Genomic DNA, 19,514 nt, shown 5'->3' with positions numbered 1-19,514 from the left:
GTACAATAGTGATGATGAAAAAATACCCCCCCTTGTGGACAACATCAAAATGGGGATGACTACAGAGACATTGATGGAAAGAATGTCAACACAAATCACACACAACTATTTTTAAAGTGGGATTTTTATCATTGAGATTTTTCGATTTGCACAAAGCATCATGGTTAAATTGTCAATTTGTTTTTCACAAGCCACTGAAAAACAAAGTTATGTTTTCTTTTCAAGTAGCGTTTTGAAAATTAAAATTTAACTATAAACATATCTTGTACACATTTATTTTGTGTTTAAATTGTAAAAAATAAAAATAAAAATAAACAAAGAGGTAATGCAACAACAGAACTTTACTGCCTTGATTCTTTTCCTTTTATTCCTTTAACTCTATCACTAGATATTGGTGTATTACTTGCATGTACATTTGGGGTTTCTCCAGAACTGCAGGGGAATTGGGAGGCAATTTAGACCATGGGGTCATTTGTCTTTTTCAGGAACCCGTGCATCTCCTAGTTTCATGTACAAAAGGTACTGAGTAACCATGCACTGCTTACCAGTAAACGTGACCAGAGCCATAGCTACTTTCTTGGCACTGACATCTTTTATGAAAAAATACAGACCAAAATCCAGGATTTCCTTGACCAAGAATAGAGTGAACAAAGTGGGAATAAAAAAAACAAAAAAACTTGATAGCACATATTTGGGCAAACAAGTATGCAAATTTCTAAAGCATAACTCTTCCATACGTATGAAAAATGAATAAGCACCTAAACGAACTTCAGATATACAAACAATGGCCTTGGCTAGGGAGGAACAACTCTTGACAGGTAAACTGTACTCCTTGAATTGAACATAACACATACACTTCTGGCCTCCACCCTCATTTTTCTCCTATTTTATGTGTATATTTGCAGACTATTGAGGATGAAACCATCTTTACTCAATCAATTTGTGTATTTTCACAAATTCCCCAAATCCATCTTTCAAAACTGAGAAGGATATCCAATTAAAGAAGCTACATTATCTAATTGAGAAAAAAACATTATGGGCCTCCTAGTAAAGTTCTGCATGCAGGTTTAGCTCCAGCCAAGCTCAAAACAGCAGGACATTTGTTCTCACTTTGGTAGTCTGGTACTATACCAGTTTTAGCTCTAAGATGATGCTTGACAGGACAAACCATCATGTACTTAGGGAAAGCTAGGCAAAGTTGTTTTTTGAGCTGAGGACCATCTTGAGACAGCTCACAATTACATAAAGGCACAATTTCTGTAATGTTTAACAAAGGAGCCACATCTATCCATGTCCTGATACAGAAGCATGCCACTTTTCATAAAATCATCAATAAATGACAGCTGTTCGTGAAAACAATCAATCTTCCAACATGAGTGCATGGTGCTCTGTTGGATCCCTTGCACCATTTTCAAGTAACATGATGTTTGCACTTAAGGGGGTAAAGAAACAGAAACCTCCACCCAAATCTTAACTAGTCATCAACTGATCAGTAGCTTTCTTGAATGGCACAACGTATAGGTAAATTCAGTTGGGTACTGTCTATTTCTTTGGTATTCCAAGCAATTTAAGAAAAATGCTGGTGGACCGAGTAAATTTTGAACCAAGCCAGTCTTAATGGCCTTTTAAAACCACCACCAATTAGTGTACCAGGCACTGGTCGCTCCGACAGAGTTTTAGTTTTATATGTTCCCCCCAGAACCACTTTTTTCTGGAACCACATATGTTCTAAACATGTTCAAGCTCGACACCATAATTTGTACTTTTCGGGATTCAGTTTAAACATACTCCTCCAACTTAAGCATAGATTTATATTTTTCCAGAGTTGAATACACATGCCAGGACGCTCACATTAAACTAGAACAATGTAACATGCAAGATCCTTCACATTAGAGTGAGGAGACTATATAAAATGGTGAAAGGTATTACATAGGTCACCAACAATCCTCTCCAAAGAAGACAATTGCTTTGACTTCAACTGTGGAAAGAACTTTTGTGAGGCAAAGGTGATCATCTTTTTCGATTACTACTTTTAATTTTCTATAATCACAACTGTCAGTGTTTGGGAAATACAAAAGTAATGGATCATCCACTGACTGGGTGGCGCTTCCCATCATGTTAAGCTTGGTGTCACTGCATTTTGAATCCTAATTTTCTCATGAAATACTATTGAAATATGTAAAAACTTGAACTACTCTTCTGACCTGGCAACGTAATGTCACTAAAACAGGAGTCAATACACTGCAGGTCACCGATTTGGGCTTGGGTCCCCCTTGCAGCATTGGAACTAAGCCTGATTAATGCCTGTGGCTACTTAAGCTAGGGAATTGAAATTTCAAACAAGAAACGCTAAAAAAATACAAATAATCCTTAGTTAAAGCGGATGAGAGAACCACCTTGGCTACAGCACAAACACTGAAAAAGCCTACTTCCCACATCCACTATAAACTCTTCATATCATCACACATACAATAAAAAACACAAAACACTGTCTATAATAATGAGATCATTGATGTTGATACCTGAAGATAATCACAGTTTAAAATGAAAATAAAGTGGAACATCAGCATACAATCAAAAACAACAGTCATGTGGTGTAAGGACTATTTAATCACATAGCTTGATCAGAATACAAACCTATATCATCCTCAATATAACAATTCCAGTACATAAGAATAATTAAGCAGAAAACAAAATGATTGCACATTCACAAATTCACTTAACCTCTATCTCTAAGAGCTTATTCACTAGATCGCTAAAATTCTTTCACACTCACTTACTCGCTTCAGTTAAGTTTAACCTATTACCTGAACTGATAACGGTCGCCTCTGGGTAGTTATAGTAAGGGCCAAGTTAAAACAGAAAATTGACTTTTTGTTTTGCTAATAACTATGGTGCTGTTTGATTACTCTTCAGGAAACATCTAAAAAAATAAAATGTTCATTCACCTCTGCTTCCTCCTAGAAATTTACAGGGTGATCCGCCAAGCTGGGGCCTCGATAAAAGGGAGCCCTAAGATGCAATTTCCACATGACATTTTCATGGGAAAGTCTGAACAGTGCTACAGCCCAAACGTCTAAAAATAACAACACCAAATTTGGCTGAAATCTAGATCTTTACTGGGAAATCTGGCTTTTTTTGATTTGGTGTAATTATTTTAAGTAGTTCTTTAGAAAATTAAGGTTAAAATGTCTAAATATCTGGACTGTTGGGCTGAAAATAAAAAATTAAAGCCTCCTGTTTGGCTGAGGAGATTCATTTATTATTCACTACTCATGGGTAGGGACATCCTCATAATGCAATTTGTAGGTTAATTTGCATAATTTCGCCTGCTTGTGGTGCCGCAGTCTAGGAAGAGGCACCACTAGCATGTTACAAAAGTATTGCTGGGGACTGCAGGGAGAGCAGCATTCCCCTCAGAAATCATTCATTAAAAGTAACCATTTGTTTTCTGAGGGGTATACAATGTGGATCCAAGAAAAAAATAAACTCTAAGCATTCCCTAAGATGGAGCTTCGCTTTTCAGTTAAAGACCGCAGGTTTCCCTTAGTGGTTGGTGTTATGGCCAATAACATTGTCTTCACATAATGAAGTTGTGACCCCTTGACAAATAAATTACTTACCTTTGAGAAAGAGGTAATTCTCTTTTTGGTGGGGAGTATCTAACAGCAGATCTAACTGCAGATTCTTCATCTTCTGAATTATTTTCGGGCACCAGACAGGATGTGTAAACCTTTTCAGTAGTACCTGTGCACGGTGGTAGGTGGCACTGTGCAACTCCGCCCTGACACTGCTTCACTCCAGAAATGGCATGCAGAGCCTATACAGGCACGGCCCAAACAGCAAACTGACTCCAAGCAGTGTGCAGATTCGCAGTCCTGGGATCTTATTATTAGGAAGAAGCCAATCAACAGAATGGGGAGGATCAGTGAGGAATCTATTTAGATAGAATCTCACCAGAAAGGGACTTTCTGAAGCTAGGCAAGTTGTTCATCTGTTAGAGACTTATAACTGCAGATTCCAAAGCCATACCTATTAGGAGGTATTGCTGTGAATGTACTCAAACCAAAAACATCCTGTAGAACTGAGCGAGTAAAATGCCTCTCTAGGCGAATGTTGGAAAATGGGTTATTGGAAAGGGCAAGTAAGTACCTACACTTAGCAATAGGCCACTAACCTCCACTTAGGTCTAGTTAGGTCTCAGTAAATTAAACCCAGCTCAACCCTTGGTAGCATGGCAACGAGCGACAAAGCTTAACTTAGGAGACAGAGTGTAAAGCATTCAAATATCACGAAACAGTAATTAAATAAAACACAGGAGACAGTTTAAAAATCCAAAACCAATTTATAAAAATAGAATATATGTTTATCTTTTAAAATGACATAAAAATGACTAAAATCGGATAAGGGGAACCGGAAATATGAATTTTTTAAGAATTATTGTTTTCTAGCGCCTAGAAATAAAAAGCGCCAATCTGGTCATCTGCTCGCACCTCGACCAGGGCAAAGTCAAAGTTTAAGGCCGATCGTGATGGAGCCCGGCTCGGCTACAGCCTGCGGGAGGCCACGGTCAAAATTTTACCTTCACACTTAGTCGTTTTTCTGAAGATTTTCTTCAGCGGGACGAACCTGCCAGTCCAATCCGACCTCCTGGTACTCTTCTCTGGATATGCGTTGTGGGAGCCCTCGGTGGAGATTTTTACCTTCGGACTTAGTCGTTTTTTTCAAGGTGAAAATCCTTCGACCGGGGTAAACCTGGATCTTGATCTGACGTCCCTGGAGCCGTCCTCGGCTACGCTGGCTGGGAGGTCCCGGTCAACTTTCTATGTTCGGACTTAGTCTCTTTTTTGGAGATTTTCTTCACCGGGACAAACCTGCAAGTCAGGTCGGATCGCGGTTGAGGCAAGCCGGCTAGAGTTTTTCAAAAGTTCTTCAAACTTCTGGATCTTCTTCCAGATGTTCATTTAAGGTTCTTTTGGGGTCCACAGCTCACCCCAAGGTTCCAGAAGCTCTGAGATGATCCTTATGGGTGTGGACTACAACTCCCGGAATGCACCTGGCGCAAACTCCTTTTTGGCCACTGGTCAGCTGATTGGTTTCTTCAGATGTGGGTGCAGGGGACTCTGGTTTGCAATTTTTCACCTGTAGCAAACAGGGAGTCCCTCCTTGAACCAGTTGAAGCCAGGCAAAGTCCTTCTTGTGGTGAAGCCAAAGTGTGCAGCTGGTGTAGTCCTTCGTAGTGCAGGGTCCAGGTGCAGGCCAGGGTCCAGAGGGGCAGTCCTTCTCCTGTAGTTCTTCCTTGTTGGAATCTGATTGGGATCTGAGGTGTGGGTGCAGGTCTGCCAGTTTTATCCTTGCTCCTGGGTGAAAAACAGAGGGGTCCTGGTTCTCCTTTAACCCACTGCACGCTGTTTGCTGCAGTACCACATGGCAGTGATGTCAGTGAGCACCTGCACCAATTGCCTTTGATGGATGGCAGGAAGGCTTTCAATGCCAAGCTGATGGCCCTTAGGTTTAGAAGGCTGATATGGATCTGAGACTCTGCTGGACAGAGACCAGAGTCCTACAATCTCCACTTCTCCCAGCCTATAAGTTGCCGCCCCAACCTATAAGTGGCACATTGGTCATCACTTTTAGCTCTGGGTGAGGTAGAGAGAAAGGGCTGCCACTGGCCCAACCATGGTCCAGCAGCCACCTCTGCAGACCTTTGCAGTCTCTTCTAAAACCCGGATGAGGTCGCAGAGGTGCCCTTGATGTTTGGCACACTGAGACTCACCCACTGTATAGTCCACATATGTCACCTATTGTGGTTGACATGCAAGATGCAGGAAGCAAGAGTAAACCTCATGGAAATCCCAGACAGAGGCTGAAAGATCAGGATCACAGCCTGAATGTCTGGGACTCTCCTTTCCAGGAGAAAGGCAGAAAAACCATATCATGCCCAGAAAATTTCAGATGAAGGGGACTGTCAGACAAGGAGTCAGGTGCGACTTCAGCACAATGATAGTGAATCCTGAAGATGAGAGGAAAGTTGCAGTAATCTGGAAATGGTTGATGACTGCCTGGGGTGAGCTCAACTTCAACAGCCAGTCATCAAGGAGGGGGAAAACTGGAACTCCTGACCTCCGAAGATGTGCTGCTGCCACCACCATCACTTTTGCGAACACCAGAGAGGAACAGTGAGACTAAAGCGGTACGCAGCAATCTGAAAATGCTCCTGTAGCAGCACGAACCACAGGTAGCTAATGTAGGCCTGAAGGAGGGATACATGGAAATAGGGGTCCTGCAGATCCAACTCCACCATCCAGCCTCCAGTGTCGAAGGCAGAGAAGACTTGGCCCAGGGTGAGCATCCTGAATTTGTCATTTGGAAGAAGGTGTTGTGAGGATGCAGGACAAAGACCTCCATCCTTCTTTTGCTCTAGAAAGTAGTAGGAATAACAATCACAATTCACTTCTGCGTGATGTAGCATCTTGATCGAAATAGTAATACTTTTTTGGTTTTGTGAAAATTATCTGTGATTTTTTGTGTGTAAATAAAATAAAAGCTATAGTGCCAGAATATTGATCAAAAAGTTTGAAAAAATGGTCCAATGTATAGAGCCACAGACTCTCCAGAGATAGTCTAATGTGTCAGTAAAAAGATCATGCACAGATGGTCTGGGTGGGGTGGAGCTAGGCACAGGGCCTGACCTGAGGATAATTCCTCCAGCCAGAGCAGGTTGCGTAGGACCAAAGGCAACTGGTATGGGTGAAATAGGGGCTGGTGCAGACCTGAGCTCAGAGGCCTCTGCATACACCTGGCTGGGTGAGAGGCCTCTGAGAAAAGTAAAGAGATGATTTATCATGCCAATGACATCAGTGATATTATCAGTGATGATACTGAGAAGTCATCAGCCATATCAACACTAATGCATACATTTTATTTCTGTGGTTTTTAGGTTTTACTTTGTAACCACAACACTTTTGGTATGTTTTTGAGGAGAAAAAATATAATTATATACAAATACATACATGTTATTAAGAGCACCTTTACAACAGAGAGAGCTAACAAACATATGCAACGTTACCTTCATTATTGGGAGGAGATCTTCCACTTTGTGGACTTTTGCAAGAGCTTCCCGAACTTCTAAAAGGCCTTTTGGGTTGTTGGCACTGCAAGCGTGAAAAATATAAAAAGAATACATTTTACTGTTTAGGCATAGAAAACTGAATGTCATAAGTTTGATCATTACAGTCATGTTCACAAACATTGCTGCTCAACCAGAAATATTCAATGGTAATAGCAAAAATGCATGAGAATGATGTTGTAGTATTGATTGACGAAATATATATGTTCCTGTCTGACGAAGTAGAATTAAGTCGGTTATCTGTCATTATTGGGAATTCTGGCAATGGGACACATGCAGCTTCAGGAATTCCAATCTTCTGCTACCCCAACATTAGGCATATTGTGCCTTTCCAAACCAGAGAGTGGTTCAGAAAAGGGAAGTTGACTAGCTAGCTATTCTACCTTGATATACTGGAATTAATCAGAATGGACACATGCAGCTTCAGGAATCCCAGTCTTCTGCTACCACCACATTAGCCATATTGTGCCTTTCCAAACCAGAGAGGGGTTCAGAAAAGGGAAGTTGACTAGCTAGCTATTCTCCCTCGATACACTGGAATTAATCAGAATGGTCTAAACATAAAAACCGATTATAAATGACCAAAGGGCGGCCAAACGGAATGGATGAAATAAGGCACGTTCCCTAATGCTCCACTGAATAGGGATTCTAAAAGGTTGGATTAATGTGGGGAAAATATGTTTTTTTTTCACCAGCCTTGCATTGCGATCAGTGAAGACTGCATGCCTTTAGGGCCATTATTCACACTTGCTGTGCACAAGTGCTGCCACAGGTCACGGATGAGGCCCGGGCTGTACTCTCCCAGGCTGTTGCCAATGGGAGAGATGCAGCAAAGTTCACAATTCATTGCGTACTTGTCACAACCAACTTGCTATGCAGAATGGTTTCCACAACAGTGGCCCTGAGGTGTCATGCCTGACTGAGGAAATCTGGCTTTTCAGGGGATGTCCAGGCTTATTTGAAGGACATGCACTTCGATGGCACCCTTCTCTTCGGTGATAAGGTAGACTCAGTGCTAGGGGCTTCAAGGACTCTTGTGCTATGGCCAGGTCCTCGCGGCAGCCCCTCACCCCGTTAGTCTGCCTTCCACCCCTTTCGTGGCTGCAGAAGGGGTTACCAACCTCGCCATTTCCCATCTAGCTACCATGCTACAAAAGCTGCTGACCCTCTGCATGGCCGAGGGCGCAGGATCTATTGACCTTGTGGTTCAGGTGGCCAGAGGTCTTGCCAGTAAACCCCTCAGCAGCAGCCTCTAAACCTTCCTAGTCTGCCTCCAACCTACCAAGAACCAGTTGGTGGTAGGATTCGCCATCACCTGTCCCACTGGCAAGCCAATGCTTCAGACAGGTGGCTTTTGCAGATAGTCTGAAGGGGCTTCTCCCTCCCCTTCAAAACTATCCCTCCATCTATGCCACCATCTTACAATCGGATGAAAGATGATCATATGTCCCTTCTCTGCAAGGAAGTCACAGCTTTCTTGGCCAAGGGAGCCATAAAGAGGGCTCATGTGCCAGAAGTAGGCTGTGGTTAGTATTCTTGCTACTTTCCGGTCCCCAAAAAGGACAAGGGTCTTCACCCTGTCCTAGACCTTCAATTTTTTCACCCTGTCCTAGACCTTCGATCACTCAATCTCGTCCTCAAGAAGAAATTCAAGATGCTCAAGATTGCTCAGGTCTTGTCTGCCCTGGACCAAAGAGATTGCACAGTAGTACTAGGCTCCCAGGACGCTTACTTCCACATCCCTGTCCTGCCTGCCCGAGGCATTACTTGTGGTTTACAGTAGGTCACAAGAACTTCAGTTTACCGTGCTCCCCTTTGGTCTTACCAGCACCCCTTTTGTGTTCACCAAGGTGATGGTAATGGTTGCAGTTCATCTACCGGCATCATGGGTTTCAGCCTTACCCTATTTTGATGACTGACTGTTGAAGGCAAGCTCGCCCCAGGCTATCGCCTCCCGCTTCCCACCTCCAAACTATGGCAGACCTCTTGCATTCACTGAGATTTACTATCAACGTGCGAAGTCACACCTGACTACCTCTCCGGCGCTCCCTTTCATCGGAGCTCTTCTGGGCACACTACAGTTCCGGTCTTAGAATCCTCCAAAGCTGCGAGTCCAGGATATTCAGGCAATGATGCCAATATTTCAGTCTCTATCCTGGGATTCGTTGAGACAGACTCTGAGGCTGCTGGGACTCATGGCCTCCTGCATCTTGCCGGTGACACATGCCAGATGGCATATGCGGGCCCTGCAGGGGGACCTGAAATTAATTTGGGCGCATCACCAGGTGAATCTCTCAACATAGTCCAGATCATGGCGGGAACTGCAAAAGAGCTGAAGTAGTGGTTAATGAAAAATGATTGGGCCAGAAGTTGACCCCCAGATCTGACAGTAGTGACAGAGGCATCACTCCTGTGATGAGGCAGCTACCTGGGAGAGGTGGAGATCAGAGGCATCTGGTCTCCGGTGGAGCTGGGACTCCACATCAACATGCTGGAGCTCCATGCAATCCATGCAAAGCATTTCTTCCACATATGAAGGGAAAGATGGTGGAGGTGTTCACGGACAACACCACGGCAATGGGGTACTGCAATAAGCAGGACAGGGTTTGGGTCATGTACCTTTTGTCAGGAGGCTCTGCACCTCTGGACATGACTGAAACAACAGGGCATATCCCTGGTGACTCCAAATGTGGTGGGCCCTCTGAAAGCCAGCCAGAGCAGACAAACTCAGCCAAAAATACCTAGTGGATCACAAATAGTATCTCCATCTGTAGGTGGTGAAAGGTCTCCTTCAGCAGTGGAGACAGCCTTGATTAGATCGGTTTGCCTCCGCCAAGAACGTGCATTGTCAGCAGTTTTGGGCATTGGAATTTCCAAGGCAGCAATCACTTGGAGAAGTCATTTATCTTGAGTGGAATTCAGGCATCTCATACACCTTATCCACCAATACCACTCCTGCCCAGAGTTCTAAAAAAGATCAGGGTGACCGGGCCCAAGTAATCCTTGTGGCTCTTGACTGGGCACAGTGAGTCTGGTATGCTGAGCATGTCCATCAATCCTCTTATCAGACTGCCCCTTCGGAAGGATTTTCTGCCATAGCAGCAGGTGAGGGTTCTTCACCAAACCTGTCCACTCTGCCTTCTTGAGTGGAGATTGAGCAGTGGCAGTTGACAACTTTTGAGCTTCTTCCCCAAATCTGTAACAATCTTGGCAGCCAGACGTCCCTCCACCAGAATGGTATACGCCTGCTGTTTGTGGCATAGTGCAGAGATAAGTCTGTTGATCCCCTTTCTGCCCCTCTCTCTGAGATCCTACGGTAATCCTTCCTGCTGCCCAGCGGGGCTCTGCTCTGGGCACACTTAAGGGATATTTGTCTGCTATTTCTGCTTTTTTGAGGTTGCCAGATTAACCTTCCTTGTTTGAGTCTCCTATTGCTCCTCAAAGGTCTTGCACATCTCTTTCCTCTACCCCCATTCATTATGCCCCAGTGAGATCTGAATTTGATTCTAACTTTTTTGATGTGCGTTCCTTTCAAGCCTCTCCACAATTGTCCTCTCAGGCTTCTCACATTGAAAGCAGCTTCTTTGTGGCAATTACATCTGCTCGCAAAGTGAGTGAGCTGCAGGGCTTATCTAAGCTGTTGTACCTTTCTATCTATCCTGACAAAGTGGTGCTTCACATTAAGGCCTTTTTTTCTGCCTCAAGTGGTCATGCCCTTTCATGTAGGGCAATCCATCACCTTGACTACCTTTTACGCACCCAGACATACTTCTAAACAAGAGGAGAGACTCCCCTGCTGGAACCAAATACGTGTTGGCGTTCTACCTTAATCGTACAAAGGCATTCCAGGGACTGACCAACTCTTTGTAAGATATATGGGTGCAAACAAAGCAGTGCAAAAGATTGTCCTCTGCATTAAGATCTGCTATGCACTGGCCAAAAAGAAACCTCCTGTGGGTTTGCACGCTCATTCTACCTGAGCTAAAGCTACAACCACTTTGTCAGCACGTGGAGTTCCAGTCCTTGACATCTGTCAGGCGGCAATGTAGGCATCTCTGCACACATTTACCAAATGCTACTGCCTGGACAGTCAGGTCCGTAGAGATGGGCACTTTGCCTGTTGGGTCCTGCAGGACTTTCTTGTTTGAAATTAGTCCATAAAGCTACCTCCGGGAATGGTATTGCTTGAGTCTTTTCAAAGGTAAGGAACCTGCAGCTCGAAGTCTCTATCAAATGGAGAAGTTACTTACCTTCAGTAATACCTCATCTGGTAGAGACCATAACTAACTGCAGATTCCTTCCTCACCCACCCATCCTCTCAGCTCCGCAAACTGATTTCTAGGGGCAGGGACTCCCCTTTCTGGGCCTTATTGTTGACACACCACTGGTCAGTGTTCCTCGTGGCTCTGTGCTTCTGGAGTGGAAAGTCCTGAAAAGAAACTGATGTCGGCACGCGTGGGGGACGCCTATATAGGACCTGCGATGTCACATCTGGCATAGATGACGCCAATGACCAAGGTGGAGCCAATCAATGCCCCCTACCAGCATGCAGTGGTACTGCTCACGAAAATCTTCCGGATCCACCCTGATGCCTGGGAAGAATTCAAAGGTAAAGAATCTGTGCCAGATATCTTCTCTACCAGAAAAGGCATTACCGAAGGTAAGTAACTTGTCCATTTAGACCATGGCAGGTAATGAAAGGCAGCCATTTACAATAGCTAGGACAACCGGTATCATGGAGAATCATTTTGTGGTTCAGCAAAGGGCAGACAGCCTGCACATGGAGGCTTTTCCACAAAGTAATTTGTACTGTTCCAGAGGGAAAAACTGCTCCATAGGCAAGTAAAAAAAAACAAGTGATTTCCACTAGATTTTGACAGATTTATCTGCCCAATATTAGTCTTAGGACAGTATGAACATCAGAAAGCTCATTTTTTAGCTAAATTGTGCAATAAAAAGAAGTGACTAATTCACAGATGGGAAAGATGGAGAAGTTTATACAACGTATCGAGAAAAAAAAAAAATATATATTTTACATAGATGTCCTTGTCCTACGCGCATTTCTTCACCACTGATTCCCAAATGTTAACTTTTTTTGACAAAGCCTGTTTCTGGGGACACCCTGCTTTTCCTGAGGATTTTTGATCTCTTGACATATGCTCACATACAAAATCAGATCTAGGAAAATTTAATTTCTCTAGCTTAAAAAACCCACATGCCTGAAAAAGAGCTACATTAACATATAGCACATTCAGAGTCCCCCAGCGACACTGCTCTGAGAAAAACACAAGTGATATATGCAGCCTTTACACACACACACACACACACACACACACACACACACACACAGAATCAGAAGCAACTTGAGTTTTATTAACCAGCAGTGAGGGAAAGTGATTAATAACACATTCATCAGATCTTTTTTTTTTTTAAATAGTTGGTGGTGCAATTTTTAATGGATACTTCCTGCGGCAGTGCCATCCCCACAAAAGTGCTTACTGACACATCAACTCAGGGTTTGCAAGTTTGCAAAATGTGTGCTACATCACATTTTCATCCTGCAGAAATTACTGAGCCCTCTCTGCAAACATTTCGTAAAGGCATGCTTCTGTTTCCAAAAATCCTCAATTCTTTAAATATTTTTGTTTGGCCATAATGGAAATGTTTTACAACTCTTTTTCGATGTCAGAGGGTACAGGGCATAAAATTAGGATACTATATAGTGCAGTCAATTTCGTGAACTGTCACATGGTTGAACTACAGTAATACCACATGCTGCCTTAATGCTCCATTAACCTGCTGCCCTGTGGAGGACACAAACATTTACTGAGAACATTAGTTTTTCTCAGCTTTGGAAATGCACCAGTTAGCAAGTTCTACATTGGCAGCCTCTAGTCCCTGGTTTCCTTGTATCTGCTCAAGTTTTCCTGCAGAGCAGCTCCTTAATTATCTACTTTCATCATTACGAGGATGTTTTGCTGATAGAGACTTCTAACCCCAGTTTACTCACCTTAGAATATTCCTCCAGGGGTCAGACTGGATGTTAAAAATCCAGAGCAGTACATCTGCGGCGTGTCAACGTCATCCATGTTGAAAGTAATGTAGTGGTGCCACTAAATAAGCCACCCTAACGCACTCACATCAGTTCTTTCCGCACCAATAGTGCAGATAGGGAGAGCTATCTTGGTCACCTTTTTTTACCACTTTTTTAGATTTGTTGTCAAACCTTTTTTGAGCAACTACTCCCAGTGTGATAGGGATTTGTCCCCTAACAAACCTACGAGTTTTAAACCTTGTGGGGAATGTCACAGACAAATGCTTGCATCTGATCCCCACTTGGTCTGTCTCTGGCGCCTGGACTTACACCTCAATTTCAAGGCCTGCAACAAGTTCAAGTCAATGCACCCCAATGCGATCTGCAACCTGGTGGTCTGGCACAAGAAAGCTCTGCGTTATTTCTAATCCAGCTCCAGAAAGAGATCTGAGGCTGCTATTGGAGCTGCTTCCACGAACGGTCGTCTTCCCACTCCAAAATATCTTGCTCAATGTTGGATGAGTCCAAGAAGCACAAGAAGTAGTAGTCTAAGCACTCTTCAGCTTCCCTGTTCAGATGTTATGCTTAGGGACCCCTTTCCCACAATTCAGCCGCTACACGCTTCTCCGAGTTCTCTGAACCGGAGCGATCCCTGCCCAACTGATAGACTTTTATGATGCAATGCTTGCCATCTCTGGGTCACCAACTCCATCTGGTGAACTTTCAAGCCCCACAGAGCCAAGAGGTGCCTCTGCTGGGTTGCCGTAGATGCCTTTGCCCCTGATGCTAGCCGGGCTCTCTGGATCCATCCCCAGATCCAGTCTGATTCAGACATGGGTACTTCCCACACTGGCCATAATCTGACCAACTCAATACCAGATACCGGTGGTGCCACAGGACCATGAGCCTATCCCATTTTCTGACTTTGAGACCACACCACAATCCCTGGAATTGCCACCCTTGGACAGGCCCTTCCTACCTGAAGGCGGGGATAAAGAACAGGAGTATGAACCCTTTAAGGAGGATCCAGATGAAAAAGAAAACTAGTTGAAGATCTCTGTGACATCAGTGGCCTGACCCCCCCTCCCCCCTATATTCTGGCATGCTTTCTCCTCCTGGCCCAGTTTCAGAGTTAACCACATCTTTTTCCACAGTGATGCATAGGGCATGCGTCCGGGACCTTCAAATGTCATAGAGGTCAAGATCATGACTCCTTTAATAAGGCTCTCACAGATGTTTTTCTGGGGACCTGGACTAAACTCAGCAAAGGGGCTCCTGTGCATCATTTTACTGCCCGTTGCCTTCGCCCCTCACCAATAGACCCAGCCTTCCTCTCCCAGCATCCCTCCTGACACAGTCTGGTGTTGCACGCCTCAACAGGTAATGTCAACAGAAGTACATTCCATTCCAACCCACCGGACAGGGAATCCAAGAGGCTGGATACTTTTGGGAAGCAAATTGTCTTTTCCACCAGCTTGGCCAAATGGTCGGTGAACACCACATGACTCTTGGCTGATATTCCCATGCTCTATGGGATTCAGCTGCACAGCTAGTGCCCATCTTCTCTGAAGAAGATGGAGCTATCCTGAGCCAAGCCCTGGGGGACAATTTGGATACAGCTAAGTTTGCCATCAGGTGAAGACATCACACCATGGACTCCCTAGGCAAGCCCATGGCCTTTAGGGTGGCACTTCACGGTCCACTGGGTTTTCAGGGGATGTTCAATCATCCATGACCGACATGTCTTTTGATGTCTACTGCCCATTTGGCAACAAAGCTGACATGGCACTCAAGCGTTTTAATGAATGTGGGCTACTGCCAGATTCCTGGGCGTCTCTCTGGCTTCCTGATCACAGCAACAGTCCTTTCATCTCTTCCGTGGTTGCGGCCAGGACTCCTAGGGATGTTGCAATACCAGCCTTACCCTCCAGCCCAATGGTCTTCCCAGCCTTTTTGTAGCTGAGTCACAGGTCCCATAGAGGACGCAGAAGCCAAACCCAGTGCACTGCTAGTCCCCAGCCCCTTCAGCTAACACAGCACCTTAGGTAAGCCCTCTAACCAACACAACCATCCCGTCAGCAGCAGGATCAGGGGCCACTTGCCCCAATAGAGAGAAATAGCTTCTGACAAGTGGGTGCTACAAATTTTGGAGAGTGGGGTTATGCCCTTTCATTTATGGAAACACCTCCACTTTTGCCACCATTCCCACAACAGCTGCTGAAGGACCATCTCTGCTTTCTCCACCATGAAGCACAGGTTCTTTTGGCTAAAAGAGCCAGTTAGAGGGTGGCAACACCAGCCACAGGATGTGGTTCTTACTTCTGCTACTTTCTGGTGCCAAAAAGGGGCAAAGGCCTCCATCCCCTACTAAATTTGTGCCCTCTCAATGCCTTTCTGAAAAAAGACAAATTCAAGATGCTCACCTTGGATCAGGTTTTGTCTGACATTTTCCCTGGAGACTGGTTAGTAGCGATACACTTGCAGGATATATTTCCACATCCCTTTCCTGCAGGCTCACAAGCATTATCTACAATTAACAGTAGACCACGACAATTTCGAGTTCACTGTGCTCCCCTTCAGTCATACCAGTGCCCCACAGGATTTCACAAAAGTGAATGTTGTGGTTGCATGACACCTACAGATGTTCCAGTTTTCCCTTACCTCCACAACTGGTTGCTGAGGGTAGGCTTGCTCCAAGCAGTTGTCAACCACCTCCAGACTATGGTGAACATCCTGCACTTGCTCTGGTTCACTATCAACATGTGAAAGTTACACCAGACTCCTCAGACACTCCCTTTCATCTGCCCTATTCTAGACATTGTGCAGTTCCACGCCTATCCTCCAGTGCAAAGAGTCAGGACATTCGGCCCTCCGGCCTGGATTATGGTGAGACTGACTTTAAAGCTGCTGGTGCTGATGGCCTACTGCATCCTGGTGGTGAGGAATACCCAATGGCACATGCTTGCTCTGCAGTGGGATTTGAAGTCCCAGTGGGCGCAGCATCAGGGGAATTTGTCAAACTTAGTCCAGATTTTGAAACAGACTGCAGAAGTTCAGCAGTCAGGCTAGCAAATAGCGACTGGGTCAGCGGCAGTCCTCTCTCCGTTCCTCACCTGGAGACAATAGTGATCGATACTTATCTTCTAGGAAATGGCATTCACCTCTTCCAGATGAACATCTTCCTGCTCCAGCAAGACACCTGGCAGGATCTCTGACCGCCAGTGCAGAAGAACTTGATGCCTCACAAAGGGTAATTACATCCAGAGGTGGCACAAAGTCTCTTTCGAGAATTGGGCTCAATTCATTCGCAAGCACAAGAACACGCATTGCCAGCAAGTTTGTGCATTGGAGTTTCCAAACCAGCTCCTGCTAGGAGACACGATCTACTTAGACCGTAATATGAGACTCCTGTACACCTTTCCGCCAATGCTCCTGCCCCAACGGATCAGGCCTAAGTCATTCTAGTGGTTCTGAATTGTGCACACAGAGTGTGATATTCTGAACCCTGAGCATGAGCACCCGTCCTCCAATCAGGCTGCCCCTTCAAGAGGATCTTCTGTCATATCAAGAGGACAGGGTCCTGCATGGAGATTGAGCCGAGACAGTTGAGAGACTTTGATCTGCTTCCTAAGGTCGGTGATGTCATCCTGGCAGCTTTGTGTTCCTCAACAAAAACTACATACATCTGCCGTTGGGAAACATTAGTAGCTTGGTGCTCCTCACAACAAGTGGACTCCCCTTCTGCATCTCTTTCGGAGGTGCTGCTGTTTGTGTTGTTGTTAGCCCAGCAAGGCCTCACCCTGGGCATTGTTAAGGGTTACTTTTTGGCTATTTTAACTTTGCGGCTGCTGGATCAACCCCTTCCTGTTCAAGTCACCAGTTGTGACACTTTTTTCAGAAGTTTGAAACATTTTTTCCCTCCTACCCCTCTTTTGGTATTCTCCAATGGGATCTGAATTTAGGTTTGACATACCTCATGTGTTCTTCGTTTCAGCACTTGCATGTATGAGGACTACAAAGACAGTTTTCCTAGTGGTCATTATATCAACCAGTAGGGTCAGCAAGCTTCAAGCTCTCTTGGCTCATGGTCAGTACATCAGCTTTTACCAAGACAAACCAGTTCTTCGGACACGTGCCTCTTTTCTGATGAAGGTGGTCACTTCATTTCATGTCAGCCAGAACATTATGCTGCCAACATTTTTCACCCCACTTTCTAAGGAGTAGGAGAGACTCCACCACCTGGATCCAAAGAGAGCTCTCTCTTTTAACATCGATCTCACCAAAGCACATTGGATGGACGTTCAGCTCTTCACTGAGTTTTACTGCAGTGAAAAAGGACAAGGTGGTGAAGAACTGGACCATCTCGCAATGGATTGTACTCTGTATTAAGATATGCTATGCAATACCAAAAAATCTGTCTCCTGATGGTATGTGGGCCCATTCCACAAGGGCTGAGGCCCGACTACTGAGTTACGCACGGGGTACCTGTCCTGCATACCTGCCAAGCAGCCACATGAGCTTACCTCCACATGTACACAGGGCACTCCTGCCTAGACAGTCAGGTCCACTGGGATAAGCATTTTGCCCGTTCAGTCCTCTAGGACTTTTTGGTCTGAACTAGTTTGCAGCCTCAGCTCTGGGGAGGTATTGCTTTGGTATTAGTCTAAGGTGAGGAATCTGCAGTTAGAAGGCTCTATCAGAAGAGCAAGTTACTTGCCTTCCATAACGTTTTTTCTGTCAGAGACCATTAACCACAAATTCCTCATCGATCCTCCCCATTCTGCAAACTGGGCTCTTCACCTAAAAGATGCCAATAGATGGTGCACACTAGTCAAACATGCTTATGTGGCTATTTGTTTTTGGTGAAGAAACAGCCACGTGTGACTTTGATGAGGAGCTAATCGACTCACTTACTGGTGCTGAGAGGTACTGCTGAAGATTTTCCAGATCCTGGGGAATATTCTAAGGTGAAGAATCCAGGGTTAGATAGAGTCTGCGCCAGAAAAGTGTTACTGACGGTAACTTGTCTGCTTGGCTCACAAGCATCTCATGTTTTTGTGAGAACCTTAATATGTATCATGTGTTATGGACTGGGTGAAGTTGAGGGTCCATCTCTAACAGTCTTCAACACTGAGATGCACATGCATGACTCCTGCCCCCTGGGTACTTAATACAAGTACCTAAGCATCTATTCCACAGCTAATGTCTTGCCTTAGTACAAACAATACTTCTGGTACCACAGACAGAGAAGAAGCCATGATGGCAGGAAAGCTGCTTCTCAATAATGCGTGTGTAAGAATGATTGAGCTCAAGACCTTTCTTTTCTGTAACTTTGTTTTCATATTTTGTTCTCTCGCCACAGCTTCAGCCCACATGTCGCCCTTCTGTTTCGGGTGGATTCTACAGATCCACCTTAGCGGTCCTGACACTCTTCAACACTGCTATCTGGAACATTAGCAAATTACAGAGTTCCTACCTTTTTAGTGGTTTAGCACTCACATTTTTAGGCTTCTGCAACATAATAGCTTAGGTGGGTGGGTGCTGTGAAACGCTAAAATTGTACACCCCAAAATTATGTCAACAATGTGCCCAAGGGTGCATTAATCGGAGAGTGTTAAACCTCAGTTTCAATAGTCAATGTGCCACAGAGATAAGGTACCGCAAAGCGCAAAAAAACACAGTCAATTAAGTAAGGACAGGCCTCAATAAGTGAGTTTCAGCACAGAAACAGCTAATTTGGGAAGATTTATAAAAAAAATTCAAAAGGTACTATACAGAAGTTATAAAGGAAAATGTAATAAATCATTGTCATGAAAGCTCTAGTATAGGGCAATAAGGAAAAATATTTTAAGTTCCAAATGAGCAGCAAGATCAATAATAAATCTGACAGCATCCCTAGCATCACCCAAGAGAATCGGCAAAAACGCTGGCTCGCCCCCCAATTTGAGGGTTTATATATAAGTAGGAAATCTTCTCATAGAACAAAACTAAGGACCTCATTATGACCCTGGCAGTCTGAAGACCACCAGAGCCACAGTGGTGGTCTCACTGCCGACGAGTCAGTGGTGAAGGCCACCAAATTACGAATTTGGCAGTATGGCTGAACCCAAAAAAAAGAGTGTGCATTACCAGCACAAAAAGATAAAAGGATATGCTAGAGTCCAGCACATTGCTACGAAATAAAACTTAATTTTGAAAAGCACTAACCTTCCGATTAAAATGTTGATTTTCTCAATGTTTTGTTAGTGAATTAGTTAAAATATTTCATAATGTGTGTATTTGTTTGATATATAATGTTTGCTGAATTTGTGTGTATTGTTTTGAGGTTGAAACAGTAGTAATTGCTTAGGT

At 44.4% G+C, this 19,514-nt stretch overlaps 1 protein-coding gene across 3 annotated transcripts in view; it reads right to left on the bottom strand.

Moving 5' to 3' along the window:
• TTC13 (tetratricopeptide repeat domain 13) overlaps window positions 1-19,514 on the bottom strand; it is an 815,569-nt gene that overhangs the window by 341,985 nt on the left and 454,070 nt on the right. For all 3 annotated transcript variants that reach the window (XM_069235032.1, XM_069235030.1, XM_069235031.1), the window contains exon 17: window positions 7,070-7,154. In XM_069235032.1, coding sequence (XP_069091133.1) covers window positions 7,070-7,154 — 85 coding nt within the window. The remainder of the gene's footprint in view (window positions 1-7,069; window positions 7,155-19,514) is intronic.

The sequence above is a fragment of the Pleurodeles waltl genome, chromosome 5 (assembly GCF_031143425.1).
Source record: "Pleurodeles waltl isolate 20211129_DDA chromosome 5, aPleWal1.hap1.20221129, whole genome shotgun sequence".
In the NCBI taxonomy this organism is placed as follows: Eukaryota; Metazoa; Chordata; class Amphibia; order Caudata; family Salamandridae; genus Pleurodeles; species Pleurodeles waltl.
The sequence above is the reverse complement of the archived record's forward strand: the minus strand, read 5'-3'. Positions and strand labels throughout refer to the sequence as shown.